At 39.9% G+C, this 14,344-nt stretch overlaps 2 protein-coding genes across 9 annotated transcripts in view; one reads left to right on the forward strand and one right to left on the reverse strand.

Annotated features, from left to right (window-relative positions):
- Positions 1-236: 236 nt before the first annotated feature.
- Positions 237-8,211, reverse strand: CHCHD7 (coiled-coil-helix-coiled-coil-helix domain containing 7). 4 transcript variants are annotated; one of them, XM_059673151.1, is made up of 5 exons: positions 7,983-8,211; positions 7,536-7,765; positions 4,591-4,660; positions 2,599-2,741; positions 237-1,839 (listed from the first exon to the last, which is right to left on the reverse strand). In XM_059673151.1, exons 3-4 carry the CDS (start codon positions 4,642-4,644, stop codon positions 2,625-2,627), a joined length of 171 nt encoding a protein of 56 aa, XP_059529134.1. In that variant the 5' UTR covers positions 4,645-4,660; positions 7,536-7,765; positions 7,983-8,211; the 3' UTR covers positions 237-1,839; positions 2,599-2,624. The 4 variants fall into 4 exon arrangements, with proteins under 4 accessions (XP_059529134.1, XP_059529132.1, XP_059529131.1 ...); XM_059673149.1 differs by having other exon boundaries at positions 2,599-2,697; positions 7,983-8,139; XM_059673148.1 differs by lacking the exon at positions 7,536-7,765 and having other exon boundaries at positions 2,599-2,697; positions 7,983-8,119.
- Positions 8,212-8,467: 256 nt separating this feature from the next.
- The window catches only part of PLAG1 (PLAG1 zinc finger), a 49,819-nt gene continuing 43,942 nt past the window's right edge, over positions 8,468-14,344 (forward strand). For all 5 annotated transcript variants that reach the window (XR_009449705.1, XM_059673153.1, XM_059673155.1 and 2 more), the window contains exon 1: positions 8,468-8,682. The gene's annotated coding sequence lies outside the window, so the exon portion shown is untranslated. The remainder of the gene's footprint in view (positions 8,683-14,344) is intronic.

Here is a 14,344-nt window from a genome sequence, read left to right on the forward strand (position 1 = left end):
TGAATGCATTTGCTATTTTTAAAAAGAGTTATGCCAGGACAAATAGCTACAGGATGAGTGTTGATATTGGTATGTACATTGAAAGAGGTGACATTAAATTCCAAATCCTTAAACAAGCAGGCTTAAAAGTACTGAAATGCTTCTCACTCAAGTATTTATTAATTTCTTGTCAGGTCTTATTTTAATCCATCATTTTGAGAGTCATCAATACAAATCAAAGAATTTCTGAAACAATCCAGAATTTCAAATACAACTTTACTCAAAATGAAATCACATTGTACTCAAATAGAATCACATGTACCAGTGACGATCCTCTATGGCTTAAAAACAGCCGAGCTGAATTTGGGACAAAGACCAATCAGATGGATAGTTTGTTGTCAGCAGCCATAAATTATAGTTTTTGATGATCATGGGCCACCTGAAGAAAAGGGACACAAACTGTTTTTGTTGATTTTCCATTATTAAATGTCTTTTATAAAACTACTCTATAAATGAAGCAAACTGGATTTTTAAAAGTGGAGGGTATGAGAGCTGCTATGCAATCCACTCGTCACTATACTGAATATTTTTAAAAATATTTGTTGTTGAAAGTATTACAGATGTCCCTTTTTTGTCCTCCATTGACCACCTCCACCCAGCTCCTGACCCTCCCAGGCTTTCACCACACTATTATCTGTGTCCATGGGTTATGCATACATGCATGTAAGTTCTTTGGTTAATCTCTCCCTCCCTCACCCCGCTTCCCTCTGAGATTCATCAGTCTGTTGCATGCTTCCATGTCTCTGGATCTATTTTGTTCATCAGTTTATTTTGTTCATTAGATTCCACACATAAGTGAGATCATGTGATACTTGTCTTTCTCTAATAGGCTTAGGAATTGTTTTCATATCATAAAGTGAAGTTGAGCTCTAGTTTCATCCCAGTGTTGTGTTCACCTGATGAACCCCATACCCTTCCCTGCCCACTGCATCCTGAAAATAAAAATCCTACTTCTAAGAGAATCACGTTTCCGCCCCCACTACCATAGTTCAAGAATACTATGCCTTCAGAAGGTTGTCCAATATTTATGGATTTTAGTCTCAGAGTCCTTTAACCATACCTTTTCTTAAAGCAAGCAAGCCAGTTCTTTTGCATGCCATTTACTTAAGGCAACCTTCCTGCAGCCCTGCTTCCTGCCTAGCGAATGCACTGACCCAATTTAAACCAAGATAAGTGAGTGAAGTAAGGATAGAGATCTTAGTAATGAGCCTCAGATCTGAGGCCACTCACAGTCACCTCTGCCATTACGCCTCTACCCGCTTAAACTCAGGTGGGACAGTGGACAGACAACTCTGAATTTGTCTCGAGCTTTCCTTCTAGCATGTTGTTGCTCACATGAAATACTGCCTTCTTTTCACCCCATTAAGTCTTTACCTCCTCGGTAAGTCTTTACTTTCTCATACTTTACTTTTCTTTCGAGACCCAGAGGAAAAGCCCAGCTCCTCGTGTAGCCTTTCCTAACACCCCTGTAACTCCAGGAAGTACTGTGAGCTCTGACACACAAGCTCGACAGTGGCACACTATCATCATGGCACTGAGAGCAAACACAAAGGACACATAGCTCACTCAAGTTTGTCTCCCCTTAAGGAATATAAGATCTGTCTGGGTAAGGTTTGTACGGTCTTAAAAGATTACAGTCATCATTTATTAAAAATATTTATCTCCTTTGGAGTTAAATCATTTTAATGCAAATATTCAATAGGGCATCTTTCCCATTGCTCCCAAGATTTCATTTCTTTCTGCTGCTGTTGGCATAGGTGGCTTCACTCCATTCTGTCTTCTCTGCACCATGACAGAATTCTGCACATAGGAAAAAAGAAAAAAAGAAGAAACCAAATTCAGTCATGTATTAACTGCTAATTATTTTCCAGCAATTTGCTATTGCTTCCCCAAAAAGGAAATTAAAAAAAAATGTTATAAAGAAAACCCAAAAAACTAATTGTAAGAGTTCAGATTAAGTTTCAAACTATTAAGAATTAAGTAGAGGTGACTATTCCCACAGGACTATGTTAACGGTGACTGGGATGGGGACATGCTGTTTAACTACAGGAGCACAAGAGTACAGTCCTTCAATGAAACCATCAGTTAATTTAGCAGAGAGAAATGAAGCAGCTGGACCTAGTGCTCAGAGAAACAGAAATTGCATACCAATGTCTCCAGAAAAATGGGACCATTTAAACTATCCTGGGTGGCAGTGGGAGAGCAGGAGGCAGAAATGGAAGCCTAATATGTGTTATGACAAGACAAATTATCCATTCTGTTCATCTCCAAGAGAAATAAAATTATAACAAGGTTATTGTTTTAGGGCTGCAGATACTTACACACCTAGGATGACCCACCTATATTAGAACTGCATCCTTATACCTTGGAGTAGGATGAGGCAACTAAGAACTCTCAAGGATTATTTAAGCTAAAATAACACAGTGAGGACAAAGTGGAAAGGTGAAGTTTCCCTGCAGCCATCCCAAAGGAAGGATTGTGGGTACTGATTAATTTCAGGCTTCAGATTCAAGCCTAAGAGATGAGTTAGACCACCTCATCTAACCTCGCTAGACTTACCCAGAACTTTCGGCAGTTTTTGTACTTCAAGAAGTAATTGGAACACATTTCCCTGTCATAGTTATTTTCATCCATACATCTGGTAGAAGCATCAGATTCCTTAAATATGTAAGACAGGCATCATTTAAGAGGTGGAATAGGATCTAAAAAAACCCAAAAAACTTCTGAAGATGCTTCCTCCACAAAGCAGCTAATATGAAATAGTGTATTTTTGTGTGTTGTAATGAACAAAAACTGAATTATTTTTCCAACTATCCCAAGCAGTCATTCTGCACAGGGCAGACATCTTCCTTTTTGTAGTCTGGGTCAATTTTTTTAATATCTAATCACGGGAATTTGAGCCAAAGCACTAACTGAGGTCATTTAACCCAGTAACCGTTTAACAGAGAAGCTGTGGCAGGTGCAACGTGTTCAAAATCACTGCAGCACGGCTAGATGCAAAATCGTCTCTTGACTCAGAGGGCAGCTCTCCTGCTTTTTCCAGTTCTGACATTGACTTGAATGTTTGATGTTAATGCTAGTTTTGAGATCCTAAGTAAATTACTAATAACTGGTCTACATCAAGGCAACTTAACACCATTCATCTCCGTGTATTTTTGCTATCATTATGCAAGTAAATACACTATCATGTAAGCAATTTTAATAGATATCATTAAGATCACTTCAAAACTAAAGTGAGCAACACAGGGCTATGAGTTCAAAGGAGGGTAGCTGCCATTTGGGAATGAAATTCAAGCTATCTGAACTGGAAGTAGATTGGATAACAAACTTCAAAGAAAAAGGTATGATTCTGAGAGGTCACTACCTAAAGGAAAGCTTTAACTAAATGGGTAGCTAATTTGCTTCATGGATCTAAGAAATATATCCTATCTAGAGAGACTTAATAAATCAACTGAAAACATAATATACAGAACAAATCTAAATTTCTATGCCAAATAATTAATGCATGTGTATATTTGGAAAATCCATATAGGATTAGGGAATATCATTTTCATAGCACTAGTCTGATGATTACATTATCCCAGGGTGACAAAACCAGAAGTAAGTATTGCTAGTCATATCAAATAAATGCCAACAAAGCTTATTATTCAACAAAGCATTTTGTTCATATATCTTTGTGAAAACCTTTAGAGTTTAATAGACTAATTCTATATCAGCCCCTTTCTCTCAGCCAGGTGGTCTCAAGGACATGATGAAATTATTGCTATTAAAACATAAATTTCAGTGACAATTTTAAAATATCATACTTGCCAACTTTCCATGTTTGGACTAAAAATTTTCCTCAGTGTTAAATATGCCTGTTTAACATTATAGTGATGATTAAATGCTTGCATATTATATAAATATGGAAAACTTAAAGGAGATAAATCTTTGTTAGCTAAGTTATGCATATCTAAAAATGCTCTAGTAAAATAAGGATACACTGGTTAGGAAGATTTTTTTTGTACAGAAATAACTTTTAAAAAATGGCAGAAAACAGAAACAGATTGCTAAATACAGAGAACAAACTTATGGTTGCCAAAAGGAGGGGGGTTCGGGGGTGGGTGAAAAAGGTGAAGGTACAAACTTCCGGTTATAAAATAAATGACAGGGATGTAATGTATAGCACAGGGAATACAGTCAATAATAACTTATGGTGACAGATGGTTATATTTGACATATTGTGGTTATCACATCATAAGGTATATAAATGTTGAATAACTATGTTGTACACTTGAAACTAATATATGTCAATTATACTTTAATAAAAATAACTAAATTAATTAAAAAACAATAATTGACATAGTAGAAAAAGATTGAAGTGAATATTTACTGGATTTCTGAGTAGGAAATATAAAAGTTCTTTATTTAAAAAAATCCCATTAAAATTAAAAAGCAAATAGAGAAAAACATTTTTTTTAAAAGAACTGAAGAAAACAGATGCCCACAAAATCAGAAGAAGCCTGTTTTCCCAACTTAACACTCATGAAAATTAAAAGCAAACCACCTTACCAACAAGCAAGGATTTATGTCAGGATCTCTCAGTCTTCGTGCTACCATTGGCATCCTAACAGTCTTCTTACTGAAGGGAGGAAATGTTGGGGAAGAGTTATATAGTGGATGACATAAAACAAATCAATAAATCTCATTAGCCCCGTAAGTGCTTGAAAATTACTTCTGGCATATTGATTATCTAATGAGCAACTTTCTACAGCCTATGTATTTTGAAAAAAAAGACTTGGATATGTTTTTCTTTGCATTGCCATGGTGCCTCAGCACAAAGGCGATATTTAAATACATCTATTGAAATTTGATTATAAAGTCCAAAAAGAAAGATAATTCAGCTAGCATTCAATTTTAGTTTATTCTTATTTCTAAAGGTTAAGCAATTAGTTATACTAACAAAATCCAAGAATACAGCACGCACTCTAACAGTTACTTCCCTATTATACATTGACTAGAGGCCCGATGCATGAAATTCGTCATGCAAGGGGCTCAGCCCTCGCAGACCCGGCTTCATCCGGAAGGTCATCCAGATGGTCATTCTGCAGTTCGGTCTAATTAGCATATTCGTTCTTTATTATATGAAGGATTAGCATACAAAATAAATGTGGAATAATTTAGTATAACCCAACTTCAACAAAAACATTTGTTAACTAAAGAACATGGACGCCTATTCTGTGGCCAGCACTGCAGTGCCAATATACCAAAAAACAAAGTTATTGCTTAGGTGACATTTCAAAAAGTTTTTTTTTAAAAAGTTGAAACCTGTCTTCCAGCATTATCTTATATTTAATTGATACTTCTGGGTTGAATGAATCAGGGAATGCTACTGTCATTCATTAATCTTTCAACTCAAGCCTTCCAGATACAGCCTGCAGAAGTCTTTATTGATTAAAAGTGATAACAGCCGAAACCGGTTTGGCTCAGTGGATAGAGCGTCGGCCTGCGGACTGAAAGGTCCCAGGTTCGATTCCGGTCAAGGGCATGTACCTGGGTTGCGGGCACATTCCCGGTGGGGGATGTGCAGGAGGCGGCTGATCAATGTTTCTCGATCATTGATGTTTCTGACTCTCTATCTCTCTCCTTTCCTCTCTGTGAAGAATCAATAAAATATATTAAAAAAAAAAAAAAGAAAAAGTGATAACAGATCCCTAAGAGCCAATTAGTTATTCCCAGCCAAATCATATACTCATATAATTGGCATGTCAACTATATCCCATGACAATTGCTTTCTATAAATGAATTCAACTGAAGTTGGTATGCCTATTATCTTCAAAGACATGTCATAGGAACTAAAAGAAAAAATTATAAAAACAATATTTCAAAGTGATTTTGTTTCAATATATTGTATACCATGGATGAACCACCTACAAATATTTTTTTTCCAAATATATTTTTATTGATTTCAGAGAGGACGGGAGATGGAGAGATAGGAACATCAATGATGAGACAGAATCCTTGATTGGCTGCCTCCTGCATGTCCACTACTGGGGATGGAGCCCACAACCCAGGCATGTGCCCCGACCATGAATGGAACAGTAACCTCCTGGTTCGTAGGTCAGTTATCAACCACTGAGCAACACAGGCTGGACTACAAATATTTTTAAATGCTCTGCACTAAGTTTAAAGAGCTGACTTAATTTATATTCCTGATACCTGTTCTAGAAAAAGACAGAAAATAATGTAGTATGACCTACAAAATGCCACGGAATAAAAAACTAAGTCAGTATAACCAAACAGAGGTCAGAATTTTTTGTATGAAATGGTTTCTACTTTCATTGCCCAAGATGGGACCATCAAAAAAATATATCATGTTAAAAAAAAAATACATTCAGGAAAAATAATCAAACCCCACAAGCTCCTGAAAGTGGAGGTATTCTCAATCAAGAGTCACCTAGTTCGGTTTCTTCGATTATGGAATGATCAGGCTGTCCAGGCTAAAAGAGACCAACCTTTGCAAAGAAGGATGGAAAAAAGTTTAGTCATTCTGGGGTCCTTTAACTATTCGTACCCACGATGCAATCCTTTTTTTAAAAAAATGATTTTCATAGAACAGTACATGAATATAACTGGCTAACAAAAACATCTTGGCAAAAGGGATATTCAAGATGTTGTTCGAATATATCTAGAAGTGTCTTCGTCTACTGAACACAATTCTTTTCCAGGCTTGACTTCCTAGAGGAAATGATGGTACTAAAGGCACAGCCTTGCTGTTGACATCTATCCTATGGTGCGAGAACTCAGACCTCTGCTTAGCTGTTCACATTCCTCGGACATAATCTCAACAACGATCAGACGCAGACAAAAGTCAGGTTGCATGCCTTATGTGAAAGCGTCCTACTCTCCATTTTGTCATCACCATTAGGGGTTCTTTAGAAATAACACCTAGATGACATCACAGGTACCCGAATTAAGTCTGCAGCATGAGTTTATTCCTATTTCCTTTCCTTTCCTCTCGTAATTCTAAACACACGTCCGTCTAAGTCTGGACTTCCGAATGGCACCTTCTTTGCATAAATCCCTCACGTGTCAACTAGAAATGTCCATGTACAGTGAGGAGCGGTCTGAAAGGAAGATCAAATGTTCCGCTAGGGAGAGGCGTCGTCTACTTACTGTCTGCAGGTACCAGACAGAAGTTACCCAGCTCTACCTGCCAGAAAGAAAACCAAAGAGTAGAAGGAAGGGCCTCACAAGCATATTTGAGGAACAACTCTAAAATCTCCCCTAAAGGGCGGCCTGCCTTCAAAAGTATTTGATTTCCTTCCCCACTCTCCAAGTAGCTTTGAAAGGGACGGGGGAAGGGCCCTGGCTGGTCAGAGCCAAGGCAGGCTCTGTGGTTCTGACAACGCGCGGATGCAACTCGCGGGGAGCTGGGAAATGTCCTGTGAGGACCTCAAGCCCGTCACCCACCGCTGGGTGCAGAGAGACAGGGTCAGGAAGTCAGGGTGGCATACCGGGGGGAGGCGGGCAATCGAATGGAGAAGCCGGAGAAATGCAAGCCCGAGACCTCGCTGCCTTCCGCGATGCAGCCCGTCCGTCGAACCGTGGACGGCGGGCACAGGTGAACACACCTTGCTTCCACCTTCGACGGTGCCGAGGGGCAGGGGGCGAGGACAACGCAGGAAACTGGGTGTAGGTGCAGGCGATCACGCTTCAAAGGCTGGGAAGGAGGCTGGAGAAACAGCTGGGATGGCCCGGGGACGGGTCACCTTCCTCGTCCCCGGCCCGAAGAGACCCGCATCGCGGGGAGGAGAAGCGAGGGGAAGGGGCCCGCGCCGCGGCGAGGCCTGGTGGAAGCAGCTTCGCTCGGAAGTGTGTTGGGGCCCCGTGGCGGCTCCGGTGCAGCCCTCGATTCCCCTTCCCTGCAGGCGCCACGGAAGGAGGGTGGCGGGATCACTCACCTCGAGGTGCCGCTCCGCCAGGGACCCGACAGTCTCCAGCTCCAAACACGTCAATAGCTCTCGCAGCTGGACCTTAAGTAGCGCGCACCCTAACCTGCTGCCCCCGCTCCCCGGCGGCCGCCGGTCCAATCGGCGCGCGCCGCCGCCAGACTGACAGCCGATCCTGGCCCTGCGCGGCGGGGGCGGGCGGGTCTCGCTCCGCCCCCAGCTGGCGGGAGGAGGGCCAAGGAGGGAGGAGTGGGCGGGGCCTCGCGCGCCGCCCCGCCCTCCCCGCCCCTCCGCGCCCCCCGCCCCGCAGCCCGCCTCTTAACACTTCTGCTTGATCGGCGGCTCCACCCGCCAATAGACGGGCCCGTTCCTGGCGGCGCGGCGTCTAGTGGGCGGAGCGCACTCGGGGAGGGGCGGGCGCAGCGGCGGGCGGGGACCAGAGGCGGGGCGGCGGGAGGCGGGGGCGGGGGCCGAGCAGGCCGGAGGAGGCGGCGGTGGGCGCGACGTCGGCGGCGGCGGCGGCGGCGGCGGCAGCTGCAAGTTGGGCTGCAGGGGCAGCGCATACACTACAATGGCTGCTGGAAAGAGGCGTAAGGAAACAATTTCCAGGCCCGCCGCGTCCAGCCCGAAATATGAGAAAAAAATTATTAGAAATTCCGCGGGCGGTGTAAAGGCGGCGGACGGGCCGGAGGGAGGATGTTAAAGCCCCGCGGTGAGTTCTCCCGGGGTCCGGGGCGGCGGAGAGGCGTTTAGCGGGAGAAATATCAGGGTTATTTAAATTATGGGACTAGCCGAGGGGGCAGAGGAACAGCGGCGGCGGCCGGAGGAGGAAAAGTTTGTGCTACTCTCAGCCCCTGCTCAGGACCCCAGAGAGAAAAATAATAATAAAAAATAAAATAAAATAATTAATGGAGGGTGTGAGGTCTCCCGAAGTGGCTTCTGACAGGGCAGGGGGCAATGCGGCTGGAGACCCAAAGGTGAGGTCGGTGGGAAAAAAAAAAAAAAGAAAAAAAAAACCTTTATTCAGGGTCTGGAAAGTTTGAAAAGTTTTCCTCCTCCTCCTCCTCCTCCTCCTCTCTGGTGCTGTGAATATTGTGACAGCGGCAGCGGCAGCAGCGAGAGCGGAAGACATTAGAGACCCGAAAAATAAGGGAAAAATTAATATAAATTCAGTTTTAAGAGTAAACTCTCCGCATTTTCCACCAAAACATCCCGGGGGAAGGTCGCTTCCCAAAGGGCCTGGCGGAAACCCGCGGTCGGCAATATTTGGGGGGCACTTTGAGTGACTTGGGGTAACTTTGCCCCTTTTTTTCAAAAGAGGTTTTTCTTTTTTGGCGAAATGAATTTGTTTTTGCCCTTTCCTCAGGTGGGCGAGCCGGGGTCCGGCCGCGGGGTCTTCGGGGAGGTGTGAGCCCCGGCTGGGTGGCTGCGAGGGGGGGTAGGGGGAGGGGGTGCTAAATGAAAGCAGGAGATCTGCACAGAGCAGGGACAGCTTGTTGTCAGTATCATAAACAACCAAAATGGAGGGAGAACTCAGGCATATAACCAAATAAAAATTTTTAAAAAATCGCAAAAAATCCCTAAAAGTCCGGGATGCTCCCCCTTTTCTCGCTAAAGGTAAAAGCACGAACCGCCTTTCCCCTGAAGTCCATTTTGACTTCGCAGGGACCAAGGAGTTAATATTTATTTATTTTTTTAAAACTTTCGAAGGGCAAAAGCCTTTTATAACTCAACCGACAATGAGAAAACGTGAAAATCCGATGCAAGAGAAGGAGGGGGAGGGAGGGGGGGGAGGTGGTAGTGCAGAAACTGCTAAACTTATTGGTAATGGGGGCTGATCTGAGATAAGATAAACACTCTATTTGCAATTTTATAACTCTCTTTTCGTGATCTTTGCTGTTTTCTTTGGGGGGGGGGGTTGGTGGGGGGAAAAAAAAGTGATGCCATTTTTTCTTAATAGAGTTAATATGTGTGATTGGGAGAATAAACCTTTCCGGCTTTAGATGGCATTTTCGTCGCATTTTCTGCTTCAGGTTTTGTTCGTGGCTCCCTCCTTTATTTAAACTAAGCTCTCCAGAGGAGGGGTAGAGAGGTGATTGAGAGGCTGGAGTGCGGGGCTGGAGCACCTTTTGGAGGGGGGTGGGGAGTTGCCTGGCTTCTCCCTCCCTGACACGTTTGCTTTCACCTGTTCATCCTCAGCAGAGAGTGTGAAGCTGGGTGTTTTCTGGTTTTATGTATATAAAGGCATGGTGCCTCTTGCATCACATGGAAGTTAATGGGAAAGTGCTGCTGATGTTGGTTCCACGTGGGATATGGGACAGAGCAGGGCATTTTAAAGGGACAGCTTCTCTTTTCCTATGGTTTCCATCACCTCCACAGAGTCCCTGTCTGAGGACCAGGAGCAGAGGTGCTGGGGAGGGTGTGTGGGGATGGACGAGCCTTCTTTCCATGACTCAAGTGCGCCCACCTTTAGGAGGGATGGAGGGCTAGGAGGGGTAGACAAGCTCAACAGAAGATGGATATTGTGGGGATTAGCTTGTCTCCAAATTGTTCTTTTGTGTCACCACCCCCCACCCCCCACCCCCACCCAGGAACTTTTCATGTTCCTTTGCTTTGCTTTGGAAGCTGATTTTGGAAGGAATTGTGGAAAAATGGAAATAGTTTAAGGTGTGTGGTGTAATGGTATAGCATTATTGAACAGTTATGAATTCTGTGCAGTGAGATCAAAGAGCTGTGTATGCCCATAATGTGATTTTACAGCCATTTTGTAAAAAGCTGTAAAATACCTAATATTCAGTTTGGCTTAAGGTACAGGGAGGACTTCTGGTTGAAAACTGTAGACAGAGTGATGGAGATTCTTTAACACTCACTGTAAGCACTTTAAGGGGGGGAAAAAAACAACAGCACCAACACCATGGAAAAGTTTACGTATACCCATTTTTAAAGCCCATCCTATACATGTGCTGTAATTCTGTGCCTTTGAAATTACAAGGTTTTTAAATCCTGAGACCTATCAGTTTGCATCTTAAGTTAATTTACTTGTGTTATTTAACAAAATGTTTACTGAGCACAAACTAATGTCACCTCTAATGGTGTCAATTTCTACAATACTTTCAAAATCCTAAATATGTAAATTGTTAGCTGTACGCTATTTGGGATTAAGGTTAATCTTGAATAAAAATTACTTGTGTTCCATTTTTCCACAGGTATATGGAGTTTCTAGAATAAATACCTTATTTTCCTTTGTTTTTATGATTTATAAAAATAGATTTAAAAATACAGCTAGATTTTTATGCTGCTTATTCAGAATATTTTTTCTTGCCATACTATCCAAACAAATTACTATTTTGGAGTCCACTGTATGTTAACTTGTGTTCACAACTGAGCTCTTATCTGCACCTTTCTGTAAATACCTCCATAACAGCATTACATCGGTGTAGTGTTTGAGTACATCATCTTGTGGTTTCTGATTTTGGAAGCAGTTACAACTTTATAAGAAGTCATTAAAAATTAATCCCACAAACTGCTGTTAAATCAAACTGATTGGAAAGTGATTAAGCTATCAATACAGAAGAGAAACTTTGTTCCTCCCCAAAATAGTCATCTATCCAGAGATTTTGGAATGCTATTAATACTTATAAAACCTTTGAAGTTTATCTTACATTTTTATTGTCTTTTGACTCAAGACAGTTACATTGACTATAAGTAGTCAGAATTAGGCTATGTCTTTAAAATAAATGACTCTTTTAGATAAATTCAATTTCTGTAAAAGTGAAGGAAAAGGGTATTTCTTCCACTTATTTTAGAGTATTGAGTTAATCAGGTTGTTTGGACACTTCAAGTTATGGTTATTGTTAACCTAAATAAAAGTGTTGGTATTGTGGGGGGTGGGGGGGATTCTCTCAGAAAGGGAGATATAAAACTTTCTTCAAGTTTGGTTTGACATAACTAGTTACTTGTCTGAATTAGAATATGAACTCTCAGTGTACAAGTATAAAATCTGTAATTCCTTAGGGAGTCTTTAGACAGGGCACAGCACAATATCTAATTTGAATTGGTTGTACTGAGCTTTTTTAATGCCTTAGAAATACTATCTGTTGAACATCCTTTTTCTGAAGCTACAATTAAATTATATCAATTTACAGGAACAATCTAAGGATATTATATGCTCAAAATCTGTATATCAGTTCGAAAAACCTCATAGATTGAGATTCTTATTTGAAATTTATATGCCTAATTTTGCTGTTTGTTATAAGGAATTTAGTTGCTTTGGAAAATGATTTATAAATGTGAACTAATACTGATAAATTTCTATATCTGTATATTAATTATAACCAAAATATTTTAATCAGACATAGCTAAACAAGTGAATTTTCTTTTATCAATATAGTTTAAAAATTTAAGGATGCCTGTGGTTTAATATTATGCAAAGGTGGGGGGGGTCTTTATTTTTAACAGAATCCTCGTTGTTATTATATACATTTTGTTTTGGTATTCTGAAAATTTTCTTCCTCGGGATTAAATTGTTATTTGGCAAATTAAATGTAATGTGCCTATCTTTGAGATTGGAAAAGCCAGATAACTGAAACTTAACTATAACTATCTTTGAAGTTTTGTTTCAATAATCATTTGCCTATCAAACTGTGTAATCAAAATATTGGTTCCTTCTAGGAATTTATTAATCTTTTTATTTACAATAATGTTCTTTGAAAATTAAGATATATGAAAAATTACCTGTTACACATATACATACTCAAGAAAAAAGAAAAAAGAAATTTTACTGAATAACTTTACTTCCACTGCCTGAAATACTTGTTCTTTTTGATATTTCCATATGTGTATGAAATAAATGTTTTTCGCTTTATATTGATAATATCTTAGATCCTTTAGTTAAGTTATTTGAATAAGGGAAGAGTTTCAAAAGAAGGAAAGAACAGCTGAATCTATTCAACAAACTCCAAGATAGTGAATATGTTAAAGGTAAAAGGGCTATATATTGTCCCTTGAGCCATTTTCAAGTGTCCTAAGAACCTGACAAGCACCTTTTCTGAAACATCGAATACATTGAAAATATATCAGACATAGCAAAAAAACTCAAAAGTGGACCTTTAATTTCTTTAACTTTAAGAGAAATTAATGTAGACAGCACATTTAACCAATTAGTAAGTGTTTAGGTAGTCTTGGGAAAGTATTTACAAATAAGTTAAATGTGAGGGCAGGGTACATTGGATTGATGAACTGTAAAGTTAACTATGATTTTAGAGTTCATGCATGGGAATTCTTTTCCATTTTACAGTAAGACCACTTTGTAGGTAACTAATTTTTACTTTTTGTATTTATTTCATTGCCTCATTTTTTTGAAATGCCTGAACCTGACATCTACTGTGTTACTACTTTTCATTGATAATAGGACAGTTTTTATAACTCATTAACAAATTTAATTTTTAAATATAATTTGTGAAATTAAATGGAAAATTTTTAGATCAGATTTTATAAAAGCATCGGTGTATAGTTATTAACATCTGAAGTTATAAGAAATATATATGAATGAAAGCCCAAGTAGAATTTCTGCAGAGATCTAATTTGATTTGTACTTTTGAATTGCTTGGCCTGCTGCCCAGAGGTTTACATTCTACTCAATGTGTACACCTGTCCCTGCCACCTCTTTCCAGGGTGGAATTGACAAGGCTATGGTGATGTGGAACTACCAAGGGGTTTTGATATTTCTGTTATCTGATTTTGAGTTTGTTGTTATTAAGGTGCACAGGTTTTGCTCTCTTTTATTAATACTTATAAGAAAACACACACACAAAAAAACATTTTTATAAAACAGAAATAATATCTCATTTTTAAAAAGTGAAGTGATGAAAATTGCTAGTATTTAAAAGTCCCCGGATGTCTTATAAACAGAGTTACTGCAGGATCATGATATTAAACTAACCACAGTGTATGTTGGGAATTTGAGATGACTACCTAAGAAATATATGTGTGTAAGTAGAATGAGTGAACTTAGGCAATTATGTCCTAGGGTTAATAGGATAAGCAATTTGCTTGAAATGTTTCCTTGCATTTTTTAGTAAAAGCTATTTCTAAAAACATAGAAAACCTAGAAATGTGAAGATCTTGTGAGACAGCAAAATATTCTTTTTTGATGCCTTTTAAGAGTAAGACTTTTACGTAATAAAAATGTATATAAGAGCTTAAGTGTAAGCTAAAATGCCCAAAATTGATGGGAAAGAACCAAGTGGATGAGAATTTCAGAATCAAATAATAATCATGTTAAATTTGAAATTTGACTTACTTGGATAAAGAATAACTAACTAAAAAGCAAAAATAATAAATTTACCCCCTCCCAAATACGAGTGATAATTGGG

The sequence above is a fragment of the Myotis daubentonii genome, chromosome 17 (assembly GCF_963259705.1).
Source record: "Myotis daubentonii chromosome 17, mMyoDau2.1, whole genome shotgun sequence".
Taxonomy (NCBI): domain Eukaryota; kingdom Metazoa; phylum Chordata; class Mammalia; order Chiroptera; family Vespertilionidae; genus Myotis; species Myotis daubentonii.

Coding starts and splice junctions, on each gene's coding strand:
- CHCHD7 (XM_059673149.1), bottom strand. CDS start 4,644: ATGCCAATGGTAGCACGAAGACTGAGAGATCCTGACATAAATCCTTGC. Junction 2,698..4,590: donor ACATAAATCCTTGCTTGTTG/GTAAGGTGGTTT, acceptor TACATATTTAAG/GAATCTGATGCTTCTACCAG. Junction 1,840..2,598: donor AAAACTGCCGAAAGTTCTGG/GTAAGTCTAGCG, acceptor TCCTATGTGCAG/AATTCTGTCATGGTGCAGAG.